The sequence below is a fragment of the Oryzias latipes genome, chromosome 6 (assembly GCF_053564925.1).
Source record: "Oryzias latipes strain Hd-rR chromosome 6, Olatipes_Hd-rR_3.1".
In the NCBI taxonomy this organism is placed as follows: domain Eukaryota; kingdom Metazoa; phylum Chordata; class Actinopteri; order Beloniformes; family Adrianichthyidae; genus Oryzias; species Oryzias latipes.
In genome coordinates this window covers 7,810,258-7,831,436 of record NC_136242.1, presented here as the reverse complement: position 1 = coordinate 7,831,436, position 21,179 = coordinate 7,810,258, and the positions used below count along the sequence as shown (strand labels likewise).

General features: G+C 40.8%; 2 protein-coding genes across 6 annotated transcripts in view; both read right to left on the bottom strand.

The window, feature by feature from the left end:
- pot1 (protection of telomeres 1 homolog) overlaps positions 1-21,179 on the bottom strand; it is a 51,678-nt gene that overhangs the window by 6,383 nt on the left and 24,116 nt on the right. For all 4 annotated transcript variants that reach the window (XM_078948346.1, XM_023955552.2, XM_023955554.2 and 1 more), the window contains exons 11-19: positions 19,828-20,012; positions 18,914-19,011; positions 18,480-18,530; positions 18,167-18,323; positions 17,815-18,023; positions 17,523-17,658; positions 12,295-12,377; positions 10,449-10,543; positions 8,013-8,118 (exon numbers count right to left, since the gene is read on the bottom strand). In XM_078948346.1, the coding sequence (XP_078804472.1) occupies positions 8,013-8,118; positions 10,449-10,543; positions 12,295-12,377; positions 17,523-17,658; positions 17,815-18,023; positions 18,167-18,323; positions 18,480-18,530; positions 18,914-19,011; positions 19,828-20,012 (1,120 nt within the window). The remainder of the gene's footprint in view (positions 1-8,012; positions 8,119-10,448; positions 10,544-12,294; positions 12,378-17,522; positions 17,659-17,814; positions 18,024-18,166; positions 18,324-18,479; positions 18,531-18,913; positions 19,012-19,827; positions 20,013-21,179) is intronic.
- Positions 3,211-7,258, bottom strand: LOC144992410 (uncharacterized). 2 transcript variants are annotated; one of them, XR_013656327.1, is made up of 6 exons: positions 7,000-7,245; positions 5,785-5,867; positions 5,425-5,508; positions 4,971-5,082; positions 4,599-4,862; positions 3,211-3,647 (listed from the first exon to the last, which is right to left on the bottom strand). XR_013656327.1 is itself a non-coding variant. In XM_078948349.1 (5 exons), exons 1-5 carry the CDS (start codon positions 7,118-7,120, stop codon positions 4,857-4,859), a joined length of 393 nt encoding a protein of 130 aa, XP_078804475.1. In that variant the 5' UTR covers positions 7,121-7,258; the 3' UTR covers positions 4,667-4,856. The 2 variants fall into 2 exon arrangements, 1 of the variants encoding a protein (XP_078804475.1); XM_078948349.1 differs by lacking the exon at positions 3,211-3,647 and having other exon boundaries at positions 4,667-4,862; positions 5,425-5,495; positions 7,000-7,258.

Here is a 21,179-nt window from a genome sequence, read left to right as displayed (position 1 = left end):
CAGAAGTGGTTAAAGTCTTCACTTCCTTGTTCTGATTGTGCTCATAAAGTCGCTCAGTTCTAACAAAAATACCAGCTAAAGCTCGTCTTTAGCGGTGTAGTTTTCCACAGAATCCGGTGTCAGACCGTGGAATTAGTGAACAAAACAATGAAGCTCAGAGACGAGAGTTTTTCAAGATCTATCACCCCACCTACATCCCCTTGGTGAAGAGGTCAGGTTGTGGTCTAACGAGTGATGGTGAGGAGAATGACCCTGTTACCTACTACATCATGGATTATATCAACTTCTTTGTGAAGAACACTGTACCAACCAAGAAGGTAAGGTGCTTCTTCAACAACAAGTAAGGTGTTACCCAGAACTGAAGACAATGCTAAACAAGAAGAAAAGAGCTTTCAGATCCAGTAACTGAGAGCAGTTAAAAAGATCTTAGAATTAAGATACGGGGATGCAAAAACTGTTTTAGGATCATAACGGAAGAACAGTTTCAGAAGGGAAATGTTTGAGAAGTCTGGAGCTACATGACGAAAATCATTGGCCACTTGAAGGACAAGAGAGGAGCAGTGGATGTGGGCTAATGACTTTTTTTTTTACAGATCTGACTTTGAGTCTGTAGTTAGCCCCCACAAATGCCCCATGAAACATTGGCTGTCCATCAGCAGCCCTCCTCCCCTGATGTTGAACAGTCAGTGTCAGCACTTTCCCTAGCTTCAGACGTGCTCAGTATTAACGTCAGCAAGACGAAGAAGATGATTGTTGACTTCAGAGGGAAGTCACATCAACATCCAGGGAAAAGACATTGAGACAGTGGAGTCTTGTAAATACACTGACCAAAAATATAAACGCAACACTTTTGTTATTGCTCCCATTGTTTATGGTATGAACTCAAAGATGGGGCAAATGGTGGTCGCACCAGATACTGACTGGTTGTCTGAGTCCCCCGACCCCCTCAATAAAACAAAGCTGAAGATTTCAGAGTGGCCTTTTCTTGTGGCCAGTCTAAGGCACACCTGTGCAATAATCATGCTGTCTAATCAGCATCTTGATATGGCACACCTGTGAGGTGGGATGGATTGTCTTGGCAAAGGAGAAGTGCTCACTATCACAGATTTAGACAGATTTGTGAAGAATATTTCAGAGAACTGGTTATTTTGTGTATGTGGAAAATATTTCACATCGTTCAGTTCATACCATAAAAAATGGGAGTAATAAGAAAAGTGTTGCAATTATATTTTTGGTCAGTGTATCTGGGTGTTCACCCCAATGACAGACTGGACTGGACGACTAACACAGGCATCCTGTAGAAGAAGTGGATGCACTGACAGCAACAGGAAGAGGATGGAGCAAGAGCAACTGGCAAAGAGCTCTGGTTGGATTCTGGGACGTTTTCACGGACCGGTCTTAAAGATGCGGCGGACGATTATTGTTGCAAAGCTACGGTTAAGGAGGACCAGAGACGTGACAGGACGAACTCTGAGGTTTTGGTTTCATACGCATGACATTGTACATCGCACAGGTGTCATCATCCTCTCCCCTTTCCACACTCATGGTGCAAAAAGGAAGTACTGTCTATTAAATGTAGCTTTCTTTTTTTTGGAAGTTGAAGGCTCCTCTTCTGTCTCCTGGCTGGGCCTTTTCCACTTGGCTAAGAAACTTTGCCAAGTGGTGGGGGGTGTGTGTTCTGGAACTGTGTTTGACAATGACAGTGAGGTTATTTTGAGGTAACGTACAGTCATGCTTCCTATTCAATGATGGAGGGTGATACAGAGCAAAGTGATGCTAGTTTCACCACAAAACAGGTTAAAGATTTGTCTCCTCCACCTTCTCCTAAAGCAGGTGCTCATGGTCCAGAACCTTATTTCCTTGAGTCGCTGGCTCAAGACGCTGCCTCAGCGAAGCCCGACAGCAGGGCTGCCGGCGCAGCTGAGGGTTTGCAGATGGGCGGGGCTTTTATGCTGAAGTTGCAGAGCATGAGGTGAAATTACGTGGAACTTACATGAGCTGATGAATCATGAAATTCAACTTTACTACCTCACTACTATGGAGTTATTTCAGTCTCAATAATCAGAAATGCACACAACCGGTTTCACAAATACACACGCTCCGATTCACAAATGTCATTTTATGCAAACGTGAAAAATAAGTTCGGAAATACACACCCTGTGTTTCACAAACACACACATTGTGTTTCACACATGCACACTAAATGTTTTACAAATGCACAATGAGTGTTTCTCACAAATGTGCACACTGTTTTTCACAAAAACATTTTAGAAATTCACAATAAATATATCAGAAATGCACAGTAAGTGCTTCACAAACGTGATTTTTAGGTACACATGTGATGTGAACTCACAGATCATTCGAATTGCAGACTGTGCATTCAAAATCCCGTTCTCGTTTGTGAATCTCCCCGTGTGTGTGAGAGATTTTTCTACGGTGAATATTGAGACTCATCTGACGGAGCGGGTCGACTAATCTCACCATTGGCTAGTGAATCTGTCAATCAAACTCATCGGCAAAGCAGGCGGGTTCGCTTTTAGCCAATCGTATGGCCCCTTACACTTTCTCTACGCTTTCTGCAGGTGGCAAAAGCTCCGCCCATGTTTGATTCTGTACCAGTCGGTCGTTAGCGTGTTAGCCCTAGCATGGCTTGTCGGTTTATTGCCTTCGGTTGTCAAAAATTACTGGCTTGTGCAACTTTTCAGTGGACCTGGGAGCAAGGCAACAGTGGTTGAATGCAGTTGACATTGAATCCATCGAACTCTGTACTGGTCATGGGATTTACAATGAACGTTTCACTCGGGATTGTTTGTACGTTATTCTCTTAGCTTTCATGCTAGCGTCATTTCAACACTCAGACACGGTTTGGATCGTATGAAGGTGGAGGAGAAAAATCTGCAACTTCCACAGAAGGTTTTGTGGAGAAACTGGCATCACTTTGCTCCGTACCACGCAGTGGGACTACATTACCTCAAGTTCATCTCACTGTCAATCACAGATACCCAATACACCTCCCCTGCTCAGCCCGAAGTCACTTTGCTGGACCTTAATTTTATTTTTTTAATAACTCAAATGTCATTGATTTTATATTGTAACCATATACATATACACCTCTTGGCCAGGTCACCCTTGCAAAAAAGATCCTCATCTCTCTGGGTTTTATAGCTGGTTAAATACTACACAACAAAAGATGGTCATAGAACAACAAAGTGCAAACATTCACCCTTTATTGCAGAGTAAAATTCAGAGAAAACATGGACAGATTAAAACATCAAAATTTAAGCAAATGTGGGATCTCTACTGATTTGAATTTTATTTAAACTGGAACTAATTTTCATAACTTCCTTACATACAATGAAGTCCCTTGAACAATACAGCAGTATTGTTTTGAACTCTGTCTTCCTCCCCTCAGTCTCTCTTCTTCTGTATGTAATTATGTCGCCTAAATTAAGTTCTAAACAAACGGGACAGTAAAGATGTAATTCCACTCCCAAACGGTCTGAATTACACAATGGGTTGATGTCGTCTTGCAGTTCCAACATTTGTGGACCCAAAAGAGGACTGTCCCATACCAGGACATTGATCCCAGGATGAGGTTCAGTCATGGATCCACTCTCCTCCCATTCAATCTCTGGAACCAGCATACCCTGACAAAAAAAAAAAGATACTGTTTATGAACAGCACTGTTTTTTTTTGTGTGTTTTAGATTATGTAGGAACAGAGACCCACTAATAATAACTTATATTGTTGCTGGCAGGCAGACCTCATATCTCCATAACTGATTATAATTTGCAAATAAGTGATCCTTAACAAAGTAGTGACATTAGTACATCTGATGGCTCATAATGCCATGCATTGTGATGCATTTTGAACTTGCAGATGTGCTATTCTTCCTACAAACAAACAATTTAGGGAAATTGTTTGCACCACACAACAATAATACTTTTCATTCATTTTTGATGAAAATTCCTTGTAGTCATTGTGATTTCATCATACTGTTCTTGATACTTTCCACTTTAGTCGAACTGCACACAAATCAGTTGTCCAGTACAGTGAGATTAAATAAAGCAGTGTTTTTCAACCAGTGTGTGTGCCGCGGCACAATAGTGTGCCGTGGGAGATGGTCAAGTGTGCCGTGGGGAATTGCCCTACTTCACTGATCTAAAACCATTTCCCATCTCCAGGAAATCAGCTCTTTGTTCATCCAAACAGGCACTGATAAAACACTGAGTAGTTAAGAATATGAGAGATCTTAAAATGACTTTTTCTTTGTGTTTATTTAATTCTATAAAATACATTTTGATAAGGTTGACGGTGCCGCGATTTAGCTGCAGCTATAACTGTGTAAGGAAAAGTCCCGCCCCTTTAACTGTCTCCGCCAATCATTCTTGAAGGCTTAATCACATGTCATCAGTCTGACAATCAGAAGTGGTTAAAGTCTTCACTTCCTTGTTCTTAATTCTGCTGGTAAAGTCTCTCAGTTCTAACAAAAATACCAGCTAAAGCTCGTCTTTAGCGGTGTAACTTTCCACAGATTCCGGTGTCAGACCGTGGAACAAGAGAACAAAGGTTGAAAAACACTGAAATAAAGCACTTACCCGGGGATCAGAAACAGGGTTCTGGGTCAAGCCCAACTGCCACAGCTGATTTGGTGTCATGCTTTGCTCCGTCCTGATTGGATGGCTGTCCCACGCGTCACTAAACACATCCAAACTGGCCTGAATGCGTGGTAGGAAAATATAGTGGCAGCAGAATACGTGATGTTACTGATATTGCGCAAGTCTTGGTCCTCAGGAGAGTGCAGGATGTTGTAATATAAACCAGTAACAGTCATGAAGACATCACACCAGAGGAGCTCAATCCTGTATTTGGAAAAAAGCAAAAAGAAATATTATATTGTCAGATTTATTTTTAATACATCATTCACTTTTATGTATATATTAAAGCGTCTAAAACTAGGTTCAACTCACCGTTGATTGTGTGTACACTTTTCCCACAATGAAGCCGTTTGTGTCAGTTGTACGTACTGTGAGCATTAACTCGGCTATGCCCACATTTTCTCCTCCGTGATCTCCTCTCACCCTGACAATAACATGAAAATCATGTCTCAAACACATGATTACAAATGCATCGCCAATACGGTACACATCAATTTAAAATGTAATGTTCTTATGTATGATGCCAATAAGTAGAATTTCTAGGTTAGATAAATTGCAGGAGTGGGTTACATGTATCACTGTGGAAAAAAATGAGGTGAGAGAGACTGTTAAGGGGGGGTAAAATGTTATTCATGAGGGGAAAGTTTTAGAGTTGCCTTTGTTTTCAGAGGAGTCTAAAAAAGTTATTTTATTTTTGTACAAATAACCAAGTGCTTATACTGCCTGATATGTGAATGAAATATTTCTTTATGAATAACATGAATACCTCAGAGGAAAGCCATAAACGTTCACAGCGTCACTGAAGAAGGCCAAGTCTGCACAGTTGTTGTCTGCTATCTTCAGGTAAGATCTATGGAATACAAGTACAAATACTTTCAACTGACAGATATTTACAGGGGCAAAAATGCTAAATTCCCAATTGATAGGTAAAACAGTAATACAATAGGATGATAAAATATGAAATAGAAGGGTATTTAATAATCCCTGAGGACATTTTTTAAAAATGGCCATCTTAAAAAAACACATAAACACACATGCATTACAAATAGAAATATCACAAAATAAAAAGATTGATAAAAAAAGGTAAATAATTGGAAAATCAGTGGGTAAAATTAAAAGAAATTACTTGTAAGATGCCCTGCCAGAGAGTTGTATTGCCTGATGTCAGGAGGAACAAAAGATTGTCACGCTGTAACGCTTCAGTAATTCCTGGAGAATAAATAAAAACACGACAAACATGGATTAGATCATTTAGCTGTCTGATCTTAAATTACATCATTTTCAAATATTTGAAAGGGGAATTTTTTAAAACACTCTTGCTATGATAACTTGAGCTTGTAGTAAAGAACAGAGTTAAAAATAAACAATCAGAGACAAGACACTGATCACAGGAAGCCTGTGTGTAATATTTACAGTAACTTCTACTCAAATCACTGTTGACAGCATATTTCTCCCATCCACCCTTTCTGTGACTACTTTGTACTTATCGACTACAAAACAGCCTAAAAACATAATGTTTGGGATTCTTGTCATTTCGTCATTGGAAGTAAAGATACGGGGAATTTAGTGGCTGTCACTCTGACACAATCTCACAGGGCTGGTCAGCACAATACGGGTTCTAACGTTAGAAACTTAATGAGGCTTCTTTCATTCAACAGTGGATTCACGTCTGTTATATTTAAAAAATGTCGTTTTCATGAATGTCATATGAATTAACTTTGTTGCACAATCCACCCCATCTTAAAGTCTGGGTTGTGAAAAGACTGTGTCTAACTTTAACCCGGATCGCGTTTACATAAAGGCAGCACACGGAACAGCTGACTAGTTAGCATAGCATAGCATCAGTGTTTAAACAAATCCCCGTCTCTAAATCAATACTTTTTATTAAACTTTCTGTGCTGCTGTAAATCCGGCATGCTTTTCCCCTTAGTTCTATCTGAATCATGGTAGAACCTACAGATCATTGGCTACAGACGCTAGCTTGAACCGAAACCGGCTTGAAGTTCACCCACAAAGGGCGGCAGACACAACTTGAGTCGAAAGCCGGCTAGTTTCGAGGCCCCTGGTTGGTTGTAGTTACTCGTGTTGTGTGAAGAGCTGGTAAAACTTGACAAAACCATAAGTCCTCCCCCGCTTTAAAACCATTAAAAAAAATATGACCGCACAGGCAAAGCAAAGCTAAGCTAATTAGCGGTGGGGGTACTCTGCTAACGACTCGGCTGAAATGTTTATAAAGCATTCACACATGTCACTTGGCTAAGGAGAACGCTTCAACTTAGTATTCAATAACATTACAGGACGTACAACGAGGGAATAATAATCAAATAAATGCATTACTTACGGGCTGAGACTGATCCCGTTCGGAAGAACTCTCCGCCATGTTTGCCGCCCGCGTCCTCCCAACTGCTGTGCTGAACAGCTCCCTCCCTCGTCAGTTGAGAGTGAAGAGTGTAAGGGGCCATTCGATTGGCTAAAAGCGAACCCGCCTGCTTTGCCGATGAGTTTGATTGACAGATTCACTAGCCAATGGTGACATTAGTTGACCCGCTCCGTCAGATGAGTCTCAATATTCACCGTAGAAAAATCTCTCACACACACGGGGAGATTCACAAACGAGAACGGGATTTTGAATGCACATTCTGCAATTCGAATGATCTGTGAGTTCACATCACATGTGTACCTAAAAATCATGTTTGTGAAGCACCTACTGTGCATTTCTGATACATTTATTGTGAATTTCTAAAATGTTTTTGTGAAAGACAGTGTGCACATTTGTGAGAAACACTTATTGTGCATTTGTAAAACATTTAGTGTGCATGTGTGAAACACAATCTGTGTGTTTGTGAAACACAGGGTTTGTATTTCCGAATTTATTTTTCACGTTTGCATAGAATGACATTTGTGAATCGGATCGTGTGTATTTGTAAAACCGGTTGTGTGCATTTCTGATTATTGAGACTGAAATAACTCCATACACTACAACCTCTAGGGGGTAGCACAAAGACAGTTTTAGATTATAATTTCAGGAGTTAAACACGTCTATTCTAAATTGGCTAAGATTTGGCAAAGACCAACAGTCAGCACTTTTAAAGCCCCATTTGTACTGGTAAACAGCCAAAACAAGTTGATTTACTATTTAGTTACACTCTAATGTTATTTTTTATCTCCCACTTTTTTTAGAGCTTGTAGAATCAAAAATGTTCTACACTATTCTAAAGTTTCTACGAAAAGGTGCTTCAGTAAATGTATCATTCTATTATCTACTTTTAATCAAATGTACAGTTATAGAAACTACATTTTTTTAATTCTATTTAAGTTGGGGAGGGGAGGACACCTTGATCTACTTGAACTTACCTAGCGTTCCCTCTGTTGGACAAAGCGACTCCAAAGTTTCATGCACACAGTTCTGTGCCCGTTGACTGATTGCCACGTCCTCGGCCGACACACCCAGGAACACCTCCTAGAGAAACATAAACCGCATTAAGCCAAATCCTCCCACTGACGGAAAACAACTGAAACCAGAAGACCTTAAATATCACTGAGAAGCAGAGCAGTACAACCTAACAGTCTGGCTTTCCATAGTGGAATCCCTTTAACTACATAACAAGCTGTTGTAACAAAAAGACCTGACATGATAAAAACTGCTGAGAAAAGCACAGCATTTAATAAAGGTGCAACGTTTTAACACGTCCAATGAAACTAAAGGCATAAAGGGGAAAATAACTTTTGTATTTTGAAATGTTTATGGCACCTACCTATTGTAGTAAAAATCTTGAGACAATTGGATAAGAATTCCACTACAAATGGCAAAAGTCTTCAATAAAACTATAAATATCTAGATATTTACAGTTTAATATATAATTAAAACATGTTATGGATATTAAATTGATATTTCTACTTCAAACAGGTACACTTTTTTTTCAAGCCTCTTACATCTAATCTAACCTTTAAGTCACTATTAATTAAAAGATGATTCCAAACTTACACATATATCAAGTTTATGAAACTGTTTCCCTTTCAAATGCGTAGGAGTTAAAATAATCATGCATGTTTTGAAGCGCTGCAGACTCAAAGGCTCCCAAAATATTTTTCAGGCTTCCTTTCACCTCTTTTCTACAACTTTTAGATGTTAAACGAATACGTACAGCTAAATTGGTAATAATAATGATAACAGTAATAATAGATTTGATTTTTATTAGTTTTTTTCTAACACTCAAATTTCTAACAATGTATCCATTAATCATTCATATTTGGTGATGGTAACTACTGATGCAGCCATGGGGCAGACTGACAGAGGCGTGACTCTACGCCTACCCCCCCCCATCACCAGGACATTCATACTTTACATCTTCCAATAGTAGCCAGCCTCTAACTGACGCCAATCTCCAATAAACACCGTGTCTAACAGGTGCTTGTTACTTTAGACGCCGGTCTGTAATAGTGGCCGGGCAGCAGAAGATGCAGCAGCAAAAGAGACAACCGTGGGCTTCAATGGATTATCAAAAGGACAAGATTCAAGAACATGCAGACCTCCAGAAAGAGTGGAATGAGGTGGAGGAGCAGCTTTAAAAACCTCCACATTAAGATGCATTCAGGAGACGGGCTACAACTGTCAGGTTTGACACTTCTGAACCTGGATCAAGGGAAGAAATGTTTCCACTGGGTCATAAAGAAGAAGGACGGGACTCTTGGCCAGTGGTCCAAGGTCCTGTTTTCTGATGACAAGAAAGTCTGTCTTTCATTTAAGGTCCAAGGGTTTGGAGAAATTCTGGTGAGGAGCAGAACCCAAACTGCTGGAGGTCCAGTGTGACATCTCCACAGTCCGTCACGATTTGGGCTGCCATGTCCAGCGCTGGTGTTGTAAACTCTGCTTTCTTTATTCCAAAATCACTGCAACAGTCTAGCAGAAAGTTCTAAAGGACTTCATGATTCCTTCAGGTGAGGATCTGGGATGGAGATGCAGATTTAGTTTTCCAGCAGGACCTGGCCCCTGCCCACACTATTAAAGTATTGAAGATAGACATTTTAAAAATACTTTATTTTTGATGGATTTTATGTGATTCAAATTCTGTCTTCATCTTTTTGCTAAAACTGAAATAATTACTAATTATAATTCATTCTAATTTCTGAAATCCTGTGTCTGTTTTAAGGGCTGGAGCCCCAATTTATGTAAAAATGAACAAATATATGCCTGAAATCAATTCAACAGTAGACCCTGAATTTGTCTTGTATGAAAGTTTACTTTTTGAATGAAATTATGGAAATGAATACACTTTTCCATGATATTCAATTATTTGGAAAGGGCGGGGGTGGATGTAGGGGAAAGTATGGGGAAGACAATGGGTGGCAGCTGCCCCCGCCCATTTTGAAGTCATCATTAACATCATTATTGACAAAGATTAAACAAATCATGAATTCAAGCTCCTTTAACCATTGCAAATGCTGAAAGAAGCATCCAACTTAAAAAAAACAAAAATGTTGCAGCTCTGCCACTGGGAAAGGGTAAAGTCTACTGTGATAACATAACAAAATAACAATTTATAAAATAGTGGATCCATGACAGAAGATTGAACATTTTGAATTTTGTGTGATTTTAGACTGTTTCTCACCATCTTAATTCTGAACAGCATAAGTTTTGATAATTCCAAATGTTCCCTGAGAGTTTTTAGTTCATAACAAATGTACAGGTCGATGCATTTTCCTGTTCTGGTAGTTTTAAAGACGCAGCATTTCCAGAAAGATGACCCGATCGCTTTTGTGCGTAAAGAGTGTGCTGTATTTTAGACTTACAGCGTGTTTCCACAGAAAGACGTCCAGTGTGTCGGTCGCATCCTGGAGCTGTAGTTTCATCAACAATACGAACTGCAGCAATTGAACCCCCAGGGCTGCAGAACACAAAAGCAAACTCATTAACACCAACTGACCCTATTACTGAAAAATACATTTATGACATTTTAAAAATTTGATTTTAAATGGTAAATGGTGTATAATTATATAGCGCTTTTCTAGCTAGAAGCCCCAAAGCACTTTACAGTCACAGACCCATTCACACAGTCACACACACAGTCACACACTGATGGCGGCTCCGCTGCCGAACACTGGCGCCAACCTACCACCAGAAGCAAGGTGGGGTTCAGTGTCTTGCCCAAGGACACTTCAACACATGTGTGTGCAAGGCCGGAATTGAACCTGTAATCTTATGATCATGGGTCGACCGCCCTACCGCTGCACCACGGCCGCCCACATTTTAAAGTTGAACATTTCAATTTAATGTATTTTCAAAGTCAATGAAGTACAGTATTTTCAGACCATAGTTTCCTCAGGAAGTAGAGTCTGCTGCTGGCCTTCTTGAACTCAGCAGTGCTGTTGGTCTTCCAGCTCAGTCTGTTGTTGATAGTTACTCCCAAGTACTTGTACTTCTTTACTCGGGCTGGGCGATATGGTCTAAAAATCTCCGATTTTATTTTTTCCAATTCGATTTCCGATTTTTTCCCGACCCCCCTAAAGGAAAGCAATAAGTACAAACGGCAGACAACTTTTGCTTTTGTTTAATCAAACGCAGGACAAATGTAACCCCCGTTTCTGGGATGAATAATAAATAAATGAACACTCTTGGAATCAAAGTCCCAGCTTTGTTTTCAGTCACACTTTGTAGTCTAGACTGAAAGGAGACAAACATTCACCTTGAGAGTAGCACCATTTTCTAAAGGATTAACAATACAGCTCATATCTGGGCTCTAAGGCTTTAATTAAATGAATAAACCCCGTCTTCTCCACGGTATGTATGGGTACCGTGTCTTTGGCGATATGCAAAGCAACCGCTTCAGTGCTTGTTCTCCAGCGTGCCCCTTGCCTAGGGATGGGTACCGAGCCCCGGTATTGAACGAGCCCCAGGGCAACATTCTCCAAGACCGCAGTATCGTCGCAATTTTTGTGTGTCCCACAAGATATAAACTACAGCTGTGACGGTGTGGGATTTTTGATCACCGCGGTGATGAATTAATTGATTCAATCGATTTTTCGCCCAGGCCTATCCTCTACCTCTGCCACATCCCTGCCCAAGATGCTAAGAGGCCGGGAAGCTGGTGGTTTCTTCCTGAAGTCGTCAACATCTCTCTGGTCTTTTCCACATTGAGCAGCAGGTGGTTTACTCCAGCCCACCTCACGAATGTATCCACAAGTTCCCTGTACTCCTCCTCCACCATTAATGCAGCCGACAACCGCAGAGTCATCAGAGAATTTCTGAGGATGGCATGACTCTGAGTTACACTGTGAACAGGAAGGGAGAGTGCACAGTGCCCTGTGGGGCACCACACTGCTCTTCACCATGTCAGACAGGACACTGCCCAATCGGACAAACTGCGGCGCCGTTTCAGTTATGGGAGCCTTTTCTGTATTTAACACCAAAAAAAGGCACACCGGGTTTTAAGGTGCGGGCACGTTAAAGCATACCGGTAAAAACATGCATGCTAGTGTGTTTTAAAAAGGCACCAGGAGCAAAACTGAGTTGGTTGTGATTTTTTTTCAGTCATCAAAGTCCTCATCTTCTGTCTCCGTAATGAACAGCTGGGCTTTTTATGTTGTTAGAGAAGGCTCAGGCTGTGTTGCAGGTGTAAAAAAAAGAATTTGATCTCACCCTCTGCAATGATCTTCTCATCCAGCAGCTTGTCTCCCCGTGAGGGCAGCTCTCTCACTGTGGCCTCAGAGCACTGCTTGCATCTGCATTCCATAAAAAAAACATCAGCTGAGGACGCTGCAGAGACACAGCTCTGCTGACACCCAGTAAGGACCACAGTGTGTTGCTTTTAGGATAATCACGAACCTGTTTTATTTGTGCTCTTTATCAAGGCATTTAGCTTTGAGACAATGCATTCTACATCACTTGCCGCGATTTAATAGTCATATTGAAGTAATTTGACAGTGGATGCAGTTCCCGTTCCCGAAAATAAAAATGAAAACAATACAAGAGGCTATGGGCCTAGAACAGCACTAACAAGCTACTAGTTTTAGCTATCATAACAAACAAAACCTAATAATAACATAATGGAAGACTTTGGGAACAACAGCAATTCAGCCACCAAGTGGTAGACCACGTAAAATGATGGAGAGGGGTCAGTGGATGCTGAAGAACAAAGAGGTCGCCGACCTTCTGCACAGTCAGTTGCTACAGAGCTCCAAACGTCATGTGACCTTCAGATTAGTCCAAGTACAGACCGCAGACAGCTTCATGGAATGGGTTTCCATGGCCGAGAAGCTGCATTTAAGCCACACATCACTGCAATGCAAAGCGTTGGATGTAGTGGTGTAAAGCAAGCCGCCACTGGAATGTGGAGCAGTGGAGACGGCTTCTCTGGATAGATGAATCCGGCTTTTCTATCTGGAAATCTGATGGACGAGTCTGGGTTTGGAGGTTGCAGGACAACGGTACATTTGGGACGGCATTGTGCAGTGTGAAATTTGGTGGAGGTGGAATTATGGTGTGGGGTTGTTTTTCAGGACTTGGGCTTGGCCGCTTACTTCCAGTGAAAGGAACTCTGAATGCTTCAGGATACCAAAATATTTTGGACAATTCCATGCTCCCAACCTTGTAGGACAGTTTGGAGCAGCCCCTTCCTCTTCCAACATGACTGTGCACCAGAGCATAAAACAAGGTCCATAAAGACATGGATGACAGAGTCTGGTGTGGATGAACTGGACTGGTCTGCACAGAGTCCTGACATGAACCCCATAGAACCCCTTTGGGATGAATTAGAGCAGAGACTGAGAGCCAGGCTTTCTCCACCACCATCAGTGTGTGACCTCACCAATGAGCTTTTGGAAGAATGGTAAAAAAAAATCCTAGAAACACACTCATCAACCTTGTGGACAGCCTTCCCAAAAGAGTTGAAGCTGAAATAGCTGCAAAAAGGTGGAGCAACATCATATTGAACTCTATGGGTTAGGAATGGGATGGCACTTCAGTTCATGTGTGAGTCAAGGCCGGTGAGTGAATACTTTTGGTAAGATAGTACCAATGAACTGTGCCAATCCTGTTGCAATCACTGCTTACTGACAATTTCTGGTTTCAATGTGGCAACGGCTGTAATGCGGAAAAACGCTGAATGAAATAACTTCATTTATTTGGAACCAGAAGAAAGTCTGTTTCAATGGATGACTTCACACTCACCCTTTTAAAGTCAATAGTTGGAATTCCTGTTGATGCCATCATCAATTAAAAAGAAAGAATGATATCAGTACATCTGCGATTCCATAAGGAAGTGTGCAGTATGCTGAGTGCTGCAGTGATTACACGACCAGATATAGCAACAAGTACGGTGGCCGACAGGGCTCACACTACATACAAATGGAAAAACGCAACGGCATTACCCGAAGCACAACGGCATTAAGAGACAGCGCAACGGCATTACCCGAAGCGCGACGACATAACCGCAGCATTAGCATTAAGCTCAGCACAACGGAAGTGAGGACTTTTTTTCCGGGGAAAAAATAAAAGCCTGGCAGATTCAAACTATTCGGTACGACAGAATTTTAGGGCCACCAAAAAAAGTAAAATTATGAAATTTTAAACCGTAAATTTATGAGAAATAAATTGTATTGTTACGAGATTAAAGTGGAAGTGAGCATACAGGGCAGCAGCAGCAAGTGAACCCTGCAAAGCAGCAGAGCAAACCGACTAAACTTAGTTGAACAGGTGAGCTGAATGTTTATTGATAACGTTCCAAATGTCTGGAAGTTTATTTGCTTGATTTATGATTCATTAATGTTTTATTTTTTGATGGGTGGTTTGCAGGATCTCTGCAGGCGATGAAGCCGACGGCGACAGTTATGGAGTGTGCGCGCGCTGTGTGTGTGTGTGTGTGTGCGTGGGTGCGTGTGTGTTGGAGACCCCGCGTGCATGTGTGAGAGCACGGGCGAAAGAGGGGGGTGAGAGCGCGGAGCGGGAGAGTTTGCGTCTATATATATTTTTTTTTTTTATACACTGTATTTTATCCCACGAAGGGAAATTCTTTCTCCGCATTTGACCCATCCCCTTGGGGAGCGGTGAGCTGCAGCCGAAACCGCGCTCGGGAGGCAGTAGCGTTAAGGGTCTTGCCTAAGGACCCTCACTGGGTGATGTTAATTGCTCGCCATTGATATGGTAATTGCCCCCAGTACCATTGCTCATTCCCCTCCAGGAATTGAACCCTGGTTTCCTGCATGGTAGCTTCCCACCTTACCGACCGAGCTACCCAGTTCCACATATTGTGTGTTCGAGGACTGAAAACCTTAATAAAAAGATCGTGTCCCTCCCCAGAAGAAGTATTTTGTCTTATTAACTCGCTCTGGAGGCTGAGGATCCGAACGGGAAAGTGAACCCCAAACGAGGATCCGTCTTTGGCCCTGGAGAAAATCTCCACTGCGTTTCCGACCACGGTCAGAAAGAAAAAAAGAGAAGTCATCGCGCAGATTCAACAGTGTCCCTGCAGCTGTCCACCTGAATCCTTTCTTCCTCCATTAAAGATCAGATCTCTACGTTTGTGTGACACTTCTGTCTGAGGAGGAGCACTTTCTGGCATTTTCAACGTTGTAATGCTAATATAACAGACTATTTTCATTCCTCTTTATTGTTATATGTTATAACGGGACGTTTCATCTGGAGGAGGGGGCGTATGTAAAACTGTTTACTTCTGCATTGGTGTTCGGATGACAGGTTCATGTTATAAGGTGACATATGAACTTCAGGATATGTGAATGAAAAGGAAAATAAAGGCTGCAGAGGTCCTCTACACCCAAATGTGTCTCTGAGCTCCTTATTTTATATATGAAACTCCGCTTTACTGACACCGAACCCCGGAAAACCGGTTTACTCTGAAAATTATCTGATTTTGAGTCGCCAAAAAGCTCAGAATCTCATTGTTTTTTTTAAACCTATCCGGAAAAAAAACTTCAGAAAAGTCTCCACATAATCGATGACTTTTTTCTTGTAAATGTACGAGATTTTAAATCGTAAATTCACGAGATAAAAGTTGTAAATTTACGAGTTTTTTCCTAGTAAATTTACGACTTAAAAGTCTTAATAAAAAAAAAGACAAAGAGCGTTAGATACGGATGTCACTGTGGAGAGCTGAGTAAATTTATTTTTTTAGACAAACGTATATTTGTAAGTAATCTAGTAAGAAAACACCCTAATCTTGTCCAAATATCACGTAGCTCCCAAGAGCGCTGAATAATTTGAAACTGATTTTTTTTTTTGGTAGGAAAAAAAGTCCTCATTTCCGTTGTGCTGAGCTTAATGCTAATGCTGCGGTTATGTCGTCGTGCTACGGGTAATTTCGTCGCGCTTCGGGTAATGCCGTTGCGCTGTCTCTTAATGCCGTTGTGCTTCGGGTAATTTTGTCGCGCTTCGGCTAATGCCGTTGCGTTTTTACATTTGTATGTAGTGTGAGCTCTGTCGGCCACCGTAAATAAGTGTTAAAGTGTCAAAGTTTAATGCCAACCTTAAACACTACACATGGTTTCTCAGATGCAGATTGGGTCAGAGATCCTGATGATCATCATCAACTACAGACAATGTTTTCTTACTGAGTGGAGGAGCTGGCTCAGCAGTGGCACTTTCAACAGCTGAAGCAGAGCATGATGCTCACAGACAGCCAGCTGAAGAAGGTACATGGCAAAGATGACTACAGAATGACCCGGGAATGGATGGTACACCTACAGTCACCCTGAGAGATAAGCAAGGAGCCATCGCCATCGCAAGGGATTCAGTAGATCATTCAAGAACCAAACACATAGATATTTGCTATCACTGCATCTGTACACATTTGCAGACCATGCTAATACAATTGCAATACAAAACAGAACAGAATAAATGAAAGCACGAAGATGCACACAAGGTAAAAGTCTGAGAGTTGGAGGAGAGAACTTTGATTTTTTCATTGTATTTCTGATATATACAAGGCACTGTTTTGTGTTGTTTGTTATAGTGAGGAAATACTAAATGAACAAAACGAAACTAAGGAAAATATTTAGTAAGTTTTATGTGTAACCCTTTTGGTATCCTAGGCACTTTAACGTTGGGAGTTGGGTCATCTAGACCCACTAGACAGTGCTCTGAACCTTTTTTCTTCAATGATTTGTGATCTTCACTGGTGTCCATGGATTACATGAAATCTTTCCACCTTTAACCACCTTTGTCATGGTAGGGAGAACACGTCAATGGAAGGGGGGGGGGGGGGGGGTCATCTAAGATAGAACAAAGGGGTAAAGATTTGTCTTGACACAATTTGTGGTGAATAGCGCAGAGATAATTTAATATGAAGTGGCTTAGTGTTGTAAACTTCAATGGGACTTTTTGAATGGAGTCATTTGACTATGATGTAGTTAAATGGGCACAGTGCCGCCATCTGCTGTTTGGATGTAGTTCTTGTTCTGAACAATGAAAATGTACCATTAAGGAGTCTTGCTACAGGAAAGGTTGAAGCATTAGCATCCTGTGATTTTTGGAGAAAATTCCGTTATACTTCAAATGATTGTTTAAGCTCTTCCTACAATGGTCTCTCTCTGTCATCATTCTCAGGCTTGTGTGTTGTAAACACTAATCCTGCTTGACTGTTCAAGGCTGTTTAGTCTCAAACGAAACCCAATGTTTACTAAATCTTGACTGTCTCATTTCTCACCTTTACAATAGACTTAATGTTGTTCTCAAAAAGTCCCAATTCTATCCAAGAATTGTTTTGAAAAAAATGTTGGTGTGGTTTAAATGTTTCTATGGTTTATTTTTTTATACATAGGGAACCTAAGATTGGGCCAGACGAAATCAAGTTCTTTGTTTAGAAACCCTCTTCTTTAAAACTCAGCATTACCAAAGTAAGTGAGGATTTTTACCCATAAAATCTCCTCGGTCCTCTGAACAAGAAAGGTGCAGACAGATCCATCAACACCAGGCCACTTTTTGAAGATGTAACAGGAACAATGTTCTTGTAGCCTGTTGCTAGGCGACATGTTTCTTCTAGAGTTGTACCTGTGGAGCATCATACACTAAGTTTTAAAAGTGATTGTTATTTTTCTTGTCTTTATTCTTTGCAGAAAAGACAGATTTTTGGTTAGTATGGTTTATCACTTTCTCTCAGATATATTTGTTTAACATTAAAAAAAAGAGTCAAGTGTCATATTTTACCCGTGATAAAGAGAAGCTCATTTGCCTTGCCCTCTGCCTTGAGCTGAGTGGACAGATGGACCCTGAGAGTTCGTTGTGGGGCCCCTGAAGGCGGTAGAGGAAGCTTGATACTTCCAGACAGTGCCCATGGCGGCAGACTGCAGTCTTCAGAGTTTTTGCATGCCTCAGAAAAGATGCTTGCCACCCGTTCATCATCTGGAATTTCTTGACTGGAATGAGTGTTTAGGACAGAAATTAGACAGGGACAGTTTATAAATAAAATGATGAATCATTCATCAATCCACTAACATGTATTATTAGGATACGAATACAAGTGAACACAAAATGAAATAATAGGATATTCAGACTCTACATTGATGAACACTTGCTGCAGAAGAGTTTTAGAGCCTGGTGGAGTTTGCTAGGCTCGTAGGATCTGAGTTGTGCTCGGACATGGTAAGCCTGGCCAGGAGGGCTCTGCTTTAGCTCTGACAGCGTCACTCGTTGCAGTTGGAGTCTGCAGCTTCCCTCTAAGAAACAACATTGAAAGTGTTACAGAAAAAGTGTTTACAGCAAGTGTTACAGTGAATTATGCCTCCTGACATAAAGGTAGACAACTTAGTAAGTGGGGTAAATGTGTTTTCATTTAACAGTAATATCTAGACATTTTATTCCAAACCACTGACCTGCTGTGCTGCTACATTTCTTACTTGTGCTACACTCTACAGCTTCGTCATCTGAAAGGCAAGAGAAGACGCATTCATACGAATTGCTGAAAATAATAAAAGAACAAAACAAGTGTATAGAGCTGGTGATTGCCTTATTTAGGATAAATGATGACAATCAAAACAAATGTACAACATGTATGCGAGGACCTTCGTAAAATAAACAAAATCGACCTGCAAAAATAAACAATGAATTACTTAAATCAATTAAACACATAGCCCTGAATCTAGATTCTATGAAAGTTATTTTTTAAACAGAATTAGGAAAATGAACAAATAATTCCATGATATTCAAATTTTTTATTCTAAAAAGATCTGTATTTGTTTTAGGCAGAAACCTGAACTAACTACTGGTCAAGACATCAGAAAGCATGATCTGCAGATGTTTGCCATACCCAAAGACTCTGGTGGAGTGCTCCAGACCTCAAGAAGCTCTGAATCGTTCAGCTCACTGGCACAGTTCCCAACATCTTCTGTGAGAAATGCAATAGCTCTACAAACACAAAAGTGGATATTAGGAACCAAGGCATTTTGGGTATTACAAATATTTAGGATCAGTAATAAAGCATGCATAGTGAATAACGAGGGAAATAAATGAAATTCTCAAATCAATCTTTACAATGCAGTCACATGGGTTGATTAGGGATGTTTTTTATTCTTTTAAAACAAAGATCTTAACGAAGCACTGAATCAGACAGCTCAATTCTTAAGCACTAAGCAGTGTGGTAGTGCTCTTCTATGCTGTTCCTTATGAAGCTTCCACTTATCAAGGAGTTCAACAGTTCACATATTAGCCTAATACACACGTTTATCGTGGGAGTTGCGTTCTAAAAATAACCAGCAATAAATGAAATCTCTGAAATCTCATCTTTATTTTCTTTCGATTTTAAGAGATTTTTTTTAGGCTGTAAAACTCCTAACTTCATACTTTCTGAACGTTTCTCAGACAGACATGAGCATTTTTACATTCTCTCCTGTTCAAACTGACAAAGTTCAAACATTTGTAGATAAATTAGACTAGCACTTCAGAATCTGATTAGGGATGGAATTACATAAATTTGCCTCTTCCCATTCCATTTCAAGCAAATACAAAAACAATTTTGTGTAACAGTGAAAACTGTACATTACAGGGCAGGACCTCTGTATTCATTTACAATGTGTAGCTTACTATAAGTTTGAACCATTGCCCAGGTCTAGCTACAAGTGCTTTCAAAATACTTCATTTTTATTTATTTTAGAAACATAAGTGAGATAAGCTTTAAAGAAGCAGATTTTTGAAGCACTAAAAGTCTACTACATTCTACCTTACCTCTTCAGCATCTGAACATCAGGGCTGTTTTCTGGAAGAACTCGGATTCCTCTGCCATATGATGTGCCTCCATGCAGATGAAAAACTATGTGTTCAACCTCCTCCGATTGGCTTCCGGTAACGCTACACTCTTTACTGGTTACTGGAATAGCTCGGAGGTTGTAGATCCTCAGAAAAGCACCGGGCTGATAGGAAAAAACAAGTAAACTTAACACTTAGTCTATCAAGACGAACAATGAAAGAAAACAATGGGGGGAAAAGAGCATTAAGATGTTTATTTTATAGTAAAAAATATATATGTTACATATATTATACTTATTTATATATATATATATTTTTTTTTTCTCAGTCCAGAAAAGCGCAGTGCTAGGAACAGCTAAGATACTGCGCAGGAACCTCAAGCTCCCAGGCCTCTGGTAGAGGACACGAGCTTGGAGGAGAAACCACCCGCGAAGCGTGAGAGGGGCGTTTTATATATATATATATATATATAAAAACTCTATTATTTTTATTATTATTAGTATTTTGGACCATTCCTCTTTGCCAAACATCTCCAGTTCAGTCGGATTTAATAGCTTCAGAGCATGGACAGCCCGCTTTAAATCAGACAGATTTTCAATAATATTCAGGTCTGGGGACTGGGATGCCCGTTCCAGAACATCGTACTTGTTCCTCTGCATGAATGCCTTTGTAGAATTAGAGCAGTGTTTAGGGTCATTGTCTTGTTGAAGTATCCAGCCCCGGTGCAACTTCAACTTTGTCACTGATTCTTGAACATTGTTTGTAAGAATCTGCCGATACCGACTGGGATCCATGTGACCTTCAACTTTGACATGATTTCCAGTACCTGCACTGGCCACACAGCCCCAAAGCATGATGGAACCACCACCAAATTTGACTGTGGGTAGTAAGTGTTTGTCTTGGAATGCTGTGTTCTTTGTTCGGCAAGCATACCGCCCCTTGTTATGTCCAAATAACTCCATTTTAGTTTCATCCGTCCACAGCACCTTATTCCAAAATGAAGCTGGCTTATCCAAGTGTGCTTCAGCAAACCTCAAGCCACTCTGTTTGTGGCATGTGCACAGAAAAGGCTTCTTCTGCATTACTTTTCCATACAGCATCTCCTTGTGGAAAGTACGCTGAATGGTTAGACGATGCACAGTAACACCATCTGCAGCCAGATCACGTTGTAGGTCTTTGGAGCTGGTCCGTGGGTTGAGTTTGATTGTTCTCACCACCCTTCGCCTCTGCCTCTCTGACATTTTTTTGGGCCGGCCACTCCAGGGCTCTGCTTGAACTGTGGCCTGGCCTGTGGTCTTCCATTTTCTCACCATATTCCACACAGTGGAAAT

Coding starts and splice junctions, on each gene's coding strand:
- LOC144992410 (XM_078948349.1), bottom strand. CDS start 7,120: ATGGCCCCTTACACTCTTCACTCTCAACTGACGAGGGAGGGAGCTGTT. Junction 5,868..6,999: donor AACGGGATCAGTCTCAGCCC/GTAAGTAATGCA, acceptor TTTATTCTCCAG/GAATTACTGAAGCGTTACAG. Junction 5,083..5,424: donor GTTTATGGCTTTCCTCTGAG/GTATTCATGTTA, acceptor TGTTATTGTCAG/GGTGAGAGGAGATCACGGAG.